The sequence below is a fragment of the Onychostruthus taczanowskii genome, unplaced genomic scaffold (assembly GCF_017590055.1).
Source record: "Onychostruthus taczanowskii isolate IOZ18803 unplaced genomic scaffold, ASM1759005v1 scaffold8, whole genome shotgun sequence".
In the NCBI taxonomy this organism is placed as follows: domain Eukaryota; kingdom Metazoa; phylum Chordata; class Aves; order Passeriformes; family Passeridae; genus Onychostruthus; species Onychostruthus taczanowskii.
This window is the reverse complement of record NW_024505892.1, coordinates 17418849-17432069: the sequence shown is the minus strand read 5'-3', so window position 1 is coordinate 17432069 and position 13221 is coordinate 17418849. Positions and strand designations below refer to the sequence as shown.

General features: G+C 37.1%; 1 protein-coding gene across 2 annotated transcripts in view; it reads right to left on the bottom strand.

Annotated features, from left to right (window-relative positions):
- The window catches only part of MAP3K5 (mitogen-activated protein kinase kinase kinase 5), a 99503-nt gene that overhangs the window by 45259 nt on the left and 41023 nt on the right, over window positions 1-13221 (bottom strand). For both annotated transcript variants that reach the window (XM_041423768.1, XM_041423769.1), the window contains exons 4-8: window positions 12120-12313; window positions 11746-11914; window positions 10727-10833; window positions 7984-8154; window positions 3921-4033 (exon numbers count right to left, since the gene is read on the bottom strand). In XM_041423768.1, the coding sequence (XP_041279702.1) occupies window positions 3921-4033; window positions 7984-8154; window positions 10727-10833; window positions 11746-11914; window positions 12120-12313 (754 nt within the window). The remainder of the gene's footprint in view (window positions 1-3920; window positions 4034-7983; window positions 8155-10726; window positions 10834-11745; window positions 11915-12119; window positions 12314-13221) is intronic.

Genomic DNA, 13221 nt, shown 5'->3' with positions numbered 1-13221 from the left:
GTTACTCATACCTGAAAAGCAAGTTACTTATCTCTGAAATGTAGTTGCTTGGTGATGACATTAGCAGGAGGTTCAAAAGAGTATAACTCCAATTTAAAGAACTTGGTGGGGGGAAGGATTATTTTGGAAATTTGGAAAGTGAACCTTCATGAATTTAATTCTGAGTTTATGGTCTCCTTGTATAATTTCCCTTTTCAAAGTTTATTTTTATTTCACCATCTCTAAAAGGTTCTTGAGACTATAAGAAAATATATAGCAAAGTCAAGACAGTCTCTCCTTCCATGATAAACTTGGCATTCACAAGGAGAGGGGAAAAAAACAGCAGGAATTCCAGTATATTTTATCAGAAATATTTTGCCTTTAAAACAAATGAGGCAAAATAGAGGAACCATTAACACCAGAATAGCCTTTGTTTTTATAACACCAAGAATATACCCACAGCTTGTGATGAAAATAAGATAACAGTAAGTAGAAATTACCAGTTAAATATTACTATGAAAGCTTTATAAATAAACTGCTTTCCTTTCTCAAATATTGATGGAACAATTCACATTACAGGATCCTTTGTGTGTCTAAGTTGCACAGCCTGCAGAGATCATAACTGTCAATGCAGATCACAGCATTTCTGTTCTGGTCTCAACATTCTTTGTATAGTTAAGAAAGAAATACTACTCAGAAAATAGAAGGAAGGTTTTTATTAATGGTCCATTTGCTCATTTAGTTGTGAGCTATTATCTGACAAGTACAGGTAGGAACTTTTAGAAGGCAAATTTTCTGATCTGATGCAGACTGGTAAAAATCCTCTTAGATTCATTCTTATTTTACTGCAGTTATTACAATATTCCCAATGTAATCAGATATGCATCTCCTAATTACAGTCTCATGCACCCTCTGAAGAACTGATAATGACTACATCCTTCCCTACACCTTTCCCAGCCTAGCAATATAATTTCCATATAACCTGGACTGAACTTGATGAGTTTGTTCTTGCTTCTCTCCTGATCTCCCAGCAGAAAGCAGAACTTCTCTAATTTCTGTGTACTACAGATAATGCTGTGGGTGGACACCAAACAGAAAGCACTGCCTGGCAAATCTAACTATTGCTAAAAAATGGTCTTGTACACACAGATCTAAACAAGCAGTGTCATCAAAAGAATTACACACACGTAAGAGATACTTAGGACCAGAAAAAAATCAAAACATTTTCCCATAAAACCTTTGTGATATTGCCTGATTTTGTTTAAAACATTAACCTCAGACAAAGAAAATACTAAACTATCCTTAGAATCTAGCACAACTCCAGCCATCTAATAAACCTTGTACAAAGATCATTGTAAGGTCTTGCATCTGGGAAAACAGGAGTGCAGCAGAGGCTGGGATCTATTGCATTGGAGAGCAGCTCTGGAAAGGGATCTGGGGGCCCTGAAAAACAAGCAGCTGAATATGAGTGAACAGCGTGCTTCTTCAGCTAGGAAAGCCCATGGGATGTTGGGATGTATCAACAGGGGCATCACTAGGAGGGATAAAGAAGCCATTATCCCACTCTATTCAGTGCTTGCCAGGGCACTTCTGGAATAATGTGTTCAGTTTTGGTTCTCACTATACACAAAAGATGTGGACAGGCTGGAAAGGGTCCAGAGAATGGCCACAAAGATGAACAAAGGACTGGAAGCCTGCCATATGAGGAAAAGCTGGGTTTGTTCACCCTTGGGGAGCAGGCTTAGGGGAGGTATTATCACTACCCAGTGAGTAAAGGATGGCTACAAAGAAGAAGGAGACTCCCTTTTAAGAAGAAGTCACAAAGAAAAGACAAAGGGTGATAGGGTACAAGTTACTACTGGGGACTTTCCAATTGGGCACAAGATGAAAATGTTTCAAAATTTGAAGAATCAGCTCTCGGAATCATCTCCCAGAGAAGCAGTGGATTTGCTGATGTTGGACATATTTGAGGTTCAGCTGGACATGGTGTTGGGCCATCCTGTCTAGAGTGTGCTTTTCCAAAGAAAGTTTCTAGCAGATGATCCGGGAGGTACTTTTCAACCCGGCATTCCATGATTGTATGAATAGTGACCACAGTCTTATCAACAAGAAACAAATGACTAATGATACACATAGGGTATACTATACTATAAATATATTTGAAAACATGTTTCAAAATAGCTGAGTCAGTCTGACTAAAAGTCTTTTGACAATATTCCCCATAATAAAAAAGAAAGATGGACACCAGTAGCTAACAGGAGAGGTTGCTATATCAAGGGTTTCCAGCAGACACCAACTAAATGTTAACATAAGACAGGCAAACAAACACACTAACAAACCACCTAAGGAACAGGAGACTTCTCCATTAAATAATTCATCAGCTGGGGATGGAACCTTATGTAAGAATGAACATTAATTTCTGTAACAGGCTCAGGCTCAATACAAACAATAGGGAAAACAACACTGGACAAACTCGTAAGATAATACCAAACAAATAGCACACAAATTTCATCAGTAAAACGAATTTGTACAGATCTAGTTGGCTGTAGTCTGTATATAGTGAAGAAATTTCTTTTAAAATTAAGGATTCATATTAAACTACACAAAAAAATATAGCCCAGCTCCATTAAGCTACCTAGTTTAAAGTCAGGCCAGCAAGCGAGTATTTGTAAACGCTATGCAATGTGTAGAACATATCTTCTTACCTCCTACTCTGGCAGAAGAATTCAAATTTCAGCACAGGATGTGCAAGTATTCTATGCCAACCAAAAAGCAAAATCTCACCCACTCACAGAAGGGCAAACACAGTAGCTGGGGCAACTCTATACAGCCTCACACATCCAAATAAATACCTTCATTTACACCTGAGAATTTAAATTTCACTTCCACTATTTATGTGAAAGTAATCATCTCACTCTTACCTTCATACTCAAAATTACCCAGGAAATTACTTTCAGACATACAGTGCACGCCTAACTTCAAAACTAGAGCAGTCACTGAATACAGATACATTCACTGGAGTGAAAAAATTTGTTTCTTTCTCACTTGACAACCTCCTCAGGAGAAACAAAGATAAAAAAAGACTTCACAGAAAGTCAAAAATTATACAAATTCATGGAGAAGAACACCAAATGCAATGCATATTACAACATTCAGTCCTTTCTCCCAAATCTTCCCTGAACATATTAGTGAATCATCTCAAGTTTTGGCTCCCCTCAAATCCAGAAAATCACAAACAAAATCATAAACAAAATCGTCCTAATTCTTCCTTCTTAAATAATAAACTTTTTACAACAAGGGTGGCAAGGCATTGGACCAGGTTGCCCAGGGAAGTGAATGCCTCTTTGCTGCAAGTGTCCAGTGTCAGTCTGAGCAACCTAATCTAGTGAAAAATGTCTCTGCCCACAGCAGGGGCTTGGACTAGATGGTCTTTAAAAGGTCCCTCCAATCCAAACCACCATTATGCTATGATTCTATGAATACAGACATTCAGAAACCTCTAAGAATGCATCAGAAGAGAAATACTCATCTCTCAATCCAACCCAAGCTCAAGTCAAGTGCATTTTCCTCAGTCTTAGGATGGACTTCTCATCCATATTCCCTCCAGGGGTTTGTGTTTGCTTGTTTTAAAGAGTGCTAGCTGGAACTGGATTCCCATTTCAGGTGCTCCTGTTTCACACAAATGATGCCTTTACAAAGAAGCTTAACTTTTACTGAGCTCTGGAACCATTTAAAACCTTGACACCGAAACCAAGTCTTCATGACAGCACTCACCTGCAGTCAGGTGGGATCAGCAGTGGTGCGAGAGACCAACCAAAATATTCACAAGCTCTCTATCAAAGCTTTCACATACAACCATCAGATTTTTCCCCTGTAACAGTGGGTGGTAGTGTACTTTCACTAGAATGTGACTTCACCATGAATTTGCAAGTTATAATTACCAACTTTCCGCAGCTCAAAGGAAGTATCAAAGCAATGTCCAGCTGCCAGGAGGAGTACTGCATAATTAATTCCTGCTGGTAGTGTTGGCTCTGACTCAAACGCCTTCTTGAACCTAGAAAAACAAACATTCAACCTTACTTTGTAAATAATGCAATCTAGTTGGGGCATCATTACAGTTTTAGGTAATTTAAGAGCTTATCTTCTGTTTACACAGCAAGAATCCATAGAAGCAAAAATATTTTACTGTTTTCCACACATTCTTTGTGGTTATTTTTAGGACTCTGGTATTTATACATCCTCCTCCCATTTCCTTTCCCTCCACACAACAAGCAGAGATCCTAATCATCCATGCCAGTAAAACTGTCCCAGTAAAGTTACAGTATCTTACAATATTCCTTTAAGATCAAATAAAACTGAATAATACTATCAATCTGTAAAAGACATGTTTCAGAGTTATATTTATTAATAAGCTCATTAATTTAGTCTTTAATATATGAATTTCATTCACTTGATACCTTAGATTTTATTGTGGATCTGCTACAATGGCACACGCAAAAGCAAGTGATACAAGAATATACCTCACACTTAGCCATGATTTCAAGTACTCCAAATTTTATTCTTTACTGAGTGTCTTATTGACACTGTCCTTATGAGTTCACATAAAAAAGGACTATGCCAGATTTCATTCTCCTCAAGAGGAACTGAGCAGTCAAGAGAAATGGCAGAGGCATTCACTAAGGCTCAATCTTGTCTTAAAAGAAGTGGAGGTGCTTCACACAAACACACTGTCCTCATGCCAGCAATGCAAGTAGCTGTGATAACAGCAATAGGACATCTACAGTGGTTTAAACTTATTCCTCAGAATAAGAACACTTTTGGTTGCAGGTATATACACACTTATTCACACCTCCATAGGGAGAAGGCAAAGACTACTACCGTATGTGAGTTAAGGAGTTTAGTCAACACAGCTCACTACAGTAAAAGCAATGGAGTTTAAAATTGCTTTCTAAAGGATGAAAGAAATACAGACAGACAAATGGAATATATTAAAAAAATTAAACAGGTTGTGAGATTAGTATATAAGGAAGGAAAGAAAAACAATCTGTGCAAAACCTAAGGATTTGACTTCTAGACCATGCTTTGACATGCAAGCAAAGCTAAGGCATTTTTATCCCACCAATCCAAAAATATGGCTGGTTTTTAATTTGTTTGTTGGTTGGTTTTTCTGCTCTAATGATTAATGACTTTGCATCCTTTAACATAAGCTCTGCTCTCCAAACCTGTCTCCAAGACAGGCTTCACTTCAATCTGCTACACATATATACTTTATATACTTCAGCGCCCACCTCCAAAGAACTTCATCATTAAACAACCACCTATTGCTCTAAAGAAAAGCAAGAGAAGCAGAGAGTACTAGATCTTTTTCTTTCATCATCTGCAATTTTCTCTTGTATTGCGAGTTACAAAAAAGCGATGAAGAAAGTACATACAAAATATTTTTTGCTCACTTAAAAAAACCCTAACCAACACATAACCACAAAAAACATCCAACCTAAAATCAAAACACAAAACAAGCAAACAAAAACTAAGCAAAGGAGAAAAAAAACCCAAACAAAACCAAAAAACCCATAAAAATCTGCCAACTAAACAGGACAACGCTCTCCTTGATTCTAAGTATATACACCTAAGAGAAGCCCTTTAGCTGGCATTATCTGTTCTGTTTGGAGACACAGCAATGTTGAGAACTGGACCACCTTTTCTGCCCTAGAGATCTTGCATGCTTCAATTCTCATGCAATACAAAAAAGGTGAGAGGAAAGATTGACAGAAGAAGAAGAAAAAGCCTTGGAGATTAGTATTTTTGTTCCAACATAAGAAAGACTGTACTTTTCAAAAAATGTTGCAGTTGTTGACATTTGAGAAAATGTTGCAGCGCAGACACTGAATTAGGGAGGTAGCAATGAAAAGATATGAATAAAGACTTGGTAGCTTTGGTAAGTCTGATTCACACTGTCAGTGTGAAACAAGAAAGTGACAGTTAATAATTACTCTTTCATTTATTCTCTCATATTTATATGAAAGATGTCTTTTATTCTGCTTTCTAATAGTCAGAAAAACACATTGTTGGTTTGGTTTTTTAAATTGGAATAGACCAAAGTACCTTGACATCACCAGTTGTTGCAAAACCAATGCTTTGGTTCTGCTGCCAAATTCTCTTTATCTCGTGCAATTCACTGTATTTCCCTTACATCCTTATTTTTCTAAGACTGAGATAATAACCTTTATCTCAACATAACATAGCACTGCCATTGCTCCTGCACACACCTTGTCCTGTTGTGGCCTGCTGGAGCACTAGAGTAGACCTGCTCCTTTCTAAGAGCTTTTCACTGAGTTATGAGTCAACCTCTCAGCATGTCAAGCCTGCTGTATGACTAACACTAAAAACTCAAATCAATATCCAGTATAAAATATAAACCAAAAGCAATTGGACCATCTGGTACAGCTTCCTGTACCAAACTCCAGCCTGACTCAACAGAGATCTCCTTGTTCTGCGGCAGGAGGTGCACAGAGCTTTCTGTATTGGGTCTCAACTGCCAGAGACTTGAGGGATCATTTAGGGGCTGGCTGGCTAGCACCCTACCCTGTGCAGGAGCTATCATCCTCTGTCCTTTCCTAGACTGGAATGCCTGCAATCACTTCCCGTCATCAGATCCATGATTATCATGATTGCTAAGATGCATTTATTCAAAGTGTGTTTAAATGGCTACATGAACTCACCACTATTATACATATAATCATTCTTTGTTCAATTATGTTTGATATATCAAAGTTTATCTGTTCATAAGGCACTATGAACAAGGAGAAAGCAAGATGTACAATAGCAAGAGTAATTTGTGTTTAATTTAGTCTGTAATAATGCCTAAAATTTATATGCAAAACTACACTTTTCTTTTTATCATGTTCATGACATTAGCAAAATGCAGTGTTTACAAAAGACCCCTGAAAGTTTTTTGCAGGCTTTGCACTTTACAGGAAATGAAACTTTTTAAAATCCAAAATTATGTTAGGAGAAATGAAAATAATGTTGCATTCCTGTTATTTCAACATCTCTTAAAAGTCTAGTAAGAATTGCTAAGCTGTAAAGACTGACCAGAAGTTATAAACTGCATTTGTATTCTGAGGCCATAACTGGTAAACTATTTTATCTTATCTTTTACGAGAGACAGCTCTAAGCTGAAGTTTACAGAAAACAAGTGATACATGACAAAGAAAGAAGAAAGCTTTCCATTTTAAGCATTTACTTCAACAAGCAGCTGATGAGCACAAGACCAGAGCTAAGATGTGAAGTGCAGGACACACAAATGCAGACTGCCTGTATCCTCATCTGAATGCAGAGAAGCAGTTCATCCTGACAGAAGTCTAGGATGACATCCCATGCCTTAATTTTCTAACCTCTTCCGTGTAACAGTGATTTAGTGCATTTCAAAAGCATGAAAAGACCAAGATTCTTGTCTCTAAAATGAGGATAAGAATTCAGCTATTATTGACTAGTTATTGTGTGCTTCTTTGACTACTGATGCTACTGTAGTCCACTGCAATGTGCCTATACCATGATGATGATAAACTTTTACCACTATACAGTGATAAAACTTTTGTCAGCAAGTTTGGAACAGTCATACTGGTTGTGAGTTTAACCTCTAAGCCTTGCTAGCTAATATCTGCCAGATTCCAGACATGCCAATCAATTCATGACTGATTATTCTCTGTCCCATATTTCTAAGAATAACACAGGAAACAGGAGACTTCATATTTGGGAAAAATGATGAGTTTAGTTTACACCTAAATTTCAGATCTCTGAGGTACTTCAAGAAATTTGCAGAATGAGATGTGTGAACAACTCAAATCTCTCATTCTCAGCAAATAAGCAAGGCAATTTAGAAGATTCATTCTATCCCCTAAGGATGCCAAATATTTGGAAAGTAAAACCATTCAAATATATCTTGTTCGAGGAATATTTTTCCAAAGCTAACAAAAGGACATAGACCAGGAAAATAGTACTCACCAGAAAGTTGCTTTGTCCCTGCTTTCTATATCTATGAACCCAGATTCCAAAAACATGTCCTTGTAAATTCGACCAACCAGGCAGTACATATCTGAAGCTACTTGGTCTTCCTGCTCTACAAGGGGAATCATAATTTCTAGAGCTTTCTGTCTGTCTCCAGGCAGATTTCTCCTGTTGAAAATAATAATTAGGATTTAAAAACCAACAAAGTTAACAAGAAATAATTTTTCATGACTGTTTTTAATAGACATATGACTTCATCCATGTAAAATGATGGACAGACACAATGTATTATGTTATGTATACACACCTACCCCCTTCTTCCTTTTTTTTTTTTTTTTGTCTTGTCTTTATGTCATGGGTAACCTTTATAAATGCTCTTAAACATAACTTCTCTCTCATGAAGCATCAGCTATAGCAAAGCACTTAAAACAGCATTAAGAACCTCCAGGGAAATTCTTAGAAGGGTCATGTGTTACTTCCTTATAAATTATAAAAATATGAACCTTGATTTCATATCTAGTATTTCTTTCAACGTAATTCAAGCTCTATAGGAAAAAAAGATTCAGTCTTGTGTTTGTGATTTTACTTTTTATATATATTTTGACTGTGAAGCAAAACATCCAAAAAGCACAAACCAGATTGAATTCCCTTGATAGGGAAGGTTTAGGAGGAAAGCCAAAAAGCCAATATTAAAAGAAGTACTTCAGACAAATAAACCACGCAATTGCAAGCATTAGACACTTCCTGGTGAGTCATAGCTTTGGTACATACTTCATTCAGTATCCAAAGCTTAGAATTTTAACATGTCTGTGTACTGAACAATCAAATTACTCAATTTTCAATGTTTCCACATCTTCTGTTGACTATCACTAATCCAGATTAATGAATTTAATGAGAACAAAACCAGTACGGCAAATAATGTTTTGCAACATGGATTATTTACACTTAGCTGGTCTTCAGAGACAGAGGTCCCTACTTTTATTTCTGTTTACTTTTCCATCATCAATGCCCTCACATTTCTTGATTTAGGTCAGACTAATCCTGACTAATTGAGCTGTTCCATCCTTCCGTGCTAGTGACCTGGATTAGAAACAAGAGACACATTTTTTTCACAGCAAAGATTCAGAAGTGCAGAGTATTCCAGACCTGCCTCAGCTCACAAAATATCCTCTACAGTCCCAGTAAGGAAAAAGTTACAATTAGCTCAATTAATTCCTTCTTGGCACACCAAAGCATGAACATTTTCATGGCTGTCATGGCTTCTAGTTTAATGGCCAGTCTGGAAAGGAGAGGAAAGGGAAAATCTCATCTGGACTCCTTTGGAAGTACTGTGTAGATCTTTTGTCAGATACTCTCAGAGGCAGGATCTTGAGTCACAGAACCAACGAAACACATGGATATGCCTGAAAAGATTATGCTGCTGAAGTTTTCCAGGTTTTTAGTGCCTCAATGAACTAGTCCTGTTTTCAAAGACAACTTTGTTTCAGAAAACTGTGACCTTGAGGTCTAAACAACACATAACAACTCCAAGGAACACCTAGTGACCCTTGTGAAAGCTCTGTAGAAGTGGCAGGTACATGCTGGACTATTTAATCTGCAAAACTCCACATATTTGTCTCAAAGCGGAAAAAAAAGGCACAATATTTATACCTTCATTTATCTGGTATAAAGGCAAAAGTAAGGATTTGGACATTTTATTCAGACAAAAAATGCCAGACAGCTGTTTTGGTTTTTTTGGGGTTTTTTTGTTTTGTTTTTTGTTTTTTTTTTTTGGGGGTTTTTGGTTTTTTTTTTTTTTTTGTGTTTTTTTTTTTTTTTTTGGGGGGGGGGGAGTTTGTTGTTTTTGTTTTTTGGGGGCTTTTTTTGTTTTGTTTTGTTTTTTTTTTCTTTCAAAAGCAGGTTTGCTTTTTCAAGCAATTCCTTGTGACATGTTTTGACATTACTTTCACATGATGTGCAGTTTTAAGCCTCCTCAGTGAACCTGAATTACAAAATTCAAATCTGTGAGAAGCAGAACTATCTATCGACATTTGCTATACTTGACAATTCCAATACCTGCTGACACCTGGTCTACTCTTCTAAAAGTCAACAGCAAAATGTTCACTGTGATAACAGCAATGGTGCAGAGAACATCTGTAATGTCCTCTGAAAAAACACCCCTCTTAGTCACTTGCCTAAATGTCAGTATCGTAGAAAGAAAATCTAGGCTTGGCTTTTATTTAATCCATAGAAGCAGTGTATGTTGCCCCATGTATCACATTTTGCCCATGTTATCAGAGGACATGAAAATTAGTTTATCATCATAATACAATAAAATCTTCCTATGGACATTTGATGAAAGGACTGCTTCTGTCTCCTGACATTACCAGAACTCAGACTTGAATGAGATGATGTCTTTGCCAGCAAAAATGATGCAGCACTGTCACACACACGGCAATGTTAAAAGTGTATTTTACAGAAGGAAAATATTGTTAGGTATTTGTTTGCTCTAATTTAGGTACTGAAACAAAAAAATAATGCAAACCTATGGAAAGACAAATCAAGCATGCTAAAGGAAAAGGAATGAAATTTAACAGTATGAGATAAAAAGAAGCTTAGAATCCCCAGAGCTGCTTCAGTCAAAATCATAGGACTGCCTATAAAGATTCCAGTAGTGAACTTCATACACAATTACCCACCCCTTACAAAGTTTGAAGTTTTGATTTACTGTTCCATAGCAGAAGGAAGGGTAGATTCTTACCTGTTTAGTGCAAATGCATAATGCAACCTCACATGGTGGTGGGAAGCCAAGTCAAAAGTGGGCAGTTTTTCTAAAGTTTTCACCAATTTCACAATGGAATCGTAATCCTTACAAAAGAAAGGAATAATAAAGTTTTAAGTGGCTGTACTGAGGTATGCTTCTATAAACTCCTCTTCAACCTAAGCAGCTGTTATTTCACACTAAGAAGTATTTTCAGTCCATTGTAAGTTTTATGGATTTCAGTCTCTTCAGTCTCAAATTGTAAATAGCCTCGCACTAATCAAGATGGGAATATGCACAGTATTTAGCAGGGAAGCTCAATTTGTTCTCCTGTGTTGCTTCAACATGGTCCTATGGAAATGTTCATTCATCATCATATTTCACTGTTAAAGTTAGGAATTGAACACAGTGCTCATATTTTGCAGACATTGCAAAGCTAACTGCATTTGAATTAAGGCATCTCAAATCTCTGAAGGAAGCATAAGCCACCAAAACAAGACGCTTTAATACCACAGTTCTTAAAGTAGCTTACTCACTGAAATATTTAAAAAACAAAAATAAAAAATCAAACTCAAACCACTTCACAATGTTTAAATAGTTGAAATTATGGAAAACAAAGCAAGCATTTACCAGCATCATGCCACAACCTGAAATATGAACTATTTATGTTTCCATAAGAAATGTCACCAGCTTTGGTGAAAAAGAATACATTTGCCTATCAACTGCAGAATGCCACCATAGCTTTTAACTACATGCTGTTCAACACACACCAGTGCTGAGATGGAGAAGAGTTATTACATGTCATGTACTTTTTAGGTACTGTTATAAAACCCTTTTCTGCTATGGAAAGGCAAACAGTGAAACTACAAAACAAAATAAAAACATCGGAGAAGACACTATAAAAGATTTTTACTAATGCGCTTAATCCACACATTTTATTTTAAAAATCTGCATGAAATGCATCAAAAATTTCTGTGAGAATGTAATTTCATTTACTATTTTTAGTAGTGAACTCCTACCTGGATGTCTCTGTAGGACAGCAGCAAGTTTATTACAATGTCAGCAGACAAGACTTCAACGTTATCGACTCGCTGTCGAATCCTTGCCAGCTCTGCTGCGAGCTCTTTGCCCGTGTAAAGCGTCCGGGCCTTTCTGATGTCGTTCAGAATGGATTCCCGGAAATACTGGCTGGAGAGGAACAACTTCACATCAGCACAGCTCTCCCACAGTGTATGTGCAGAACATGCATTGATGGAGCAGTGTCAATGCAGAGATTTGGTCAAGCTGAATTATTAAATATCAGTTTTTCTGAACGGAAGGCAAAAGAGGCTGACATTTATCTTGCCAGCTGGAATATTTGTGTTTTACACGGGTGTACAAGAAGACAACTCACCTGGAACTGGCCTGTGCCACCTTCAAGAGCTGAATAAATCGATCCACCAAAGGTAAGCATATAGGCCCAAGCAGAGACTCAAAACCAGGCGGCATCAGCTCTGTGAGTCCCTTCACGAAACTGCTGTCACAGCAGTACACCTTGTTATGTGGAGTTATCATGTAAGGAACAAATATGTAGTTCCCTGTGCACATCTGCAGGGAAACAAGGGGCAATATTTAGGGCAGTTATGGCTTGGCAAGCCAAAGTACGAAACAACTGCATGTAATACCTGCAGAATTCCTGTTAAAGTCAAAGGGACACCTGCTGCTTACTTGAGCAAGACTAAGTTTTGACTAAAAAATTCAGGTTTTGCACCAAATATGATATACACCTGAAATGTATTCTTTCAGATTTCTGAACTGCTTCCTGTAAAATCAGACTTTCCACAAGTATCAAGGTGACCTTAAAATTGTAATTGGCTGAACAGTGAAAAAATTCTCAGGTCACACCCTGAAGAGGCAGATGGAATCAAAAGAAGCTGAGGTACTTGCTTTTCAAGGTGACATGATCAGAAGAAAGCAGTACAATTTGGCTCACAGATACTGGAAACAGTAACACAATCTAGTTGCCTCACAACAGGACAACCACAGAGAAAATTAATCTTCATATGAACAGCAAAATTACTCAAATAGTTTTGCATTCAAAAAGCAAAATAAATTCCCTATGTAGAAAATATTTTCAATGGGACTTAAAATCATACGTAGTTGAGAATAATCACTTACAGAGCATCTCAGCATTGCTAAACTGCATTGACTTTTATAGATCAAGGTATGACAGATACTTTGCAGAAAAAAAAAAAAAAAAGAAAAAAAAAGTGTCTTCCAAGGAAGAGGAAGGAAAGATGTCTGCTGACTGTGGTATGTGTATGAGTACAGATTTATGTGCAGAGAAAGTTGACGAATATTTGTGTTTTAAAGAGTGTTAACTATGAGACAGAATACCAACAAAATCGGGAGGCGTTCCCCCATTCATCTCTGAAAGCTCAGACTCCATTACTGAAGTGCCCAGCAGCCCAACAACAAAAGCCTTAAGGAAGCATTTCTTGAGATTCCTCATTTTG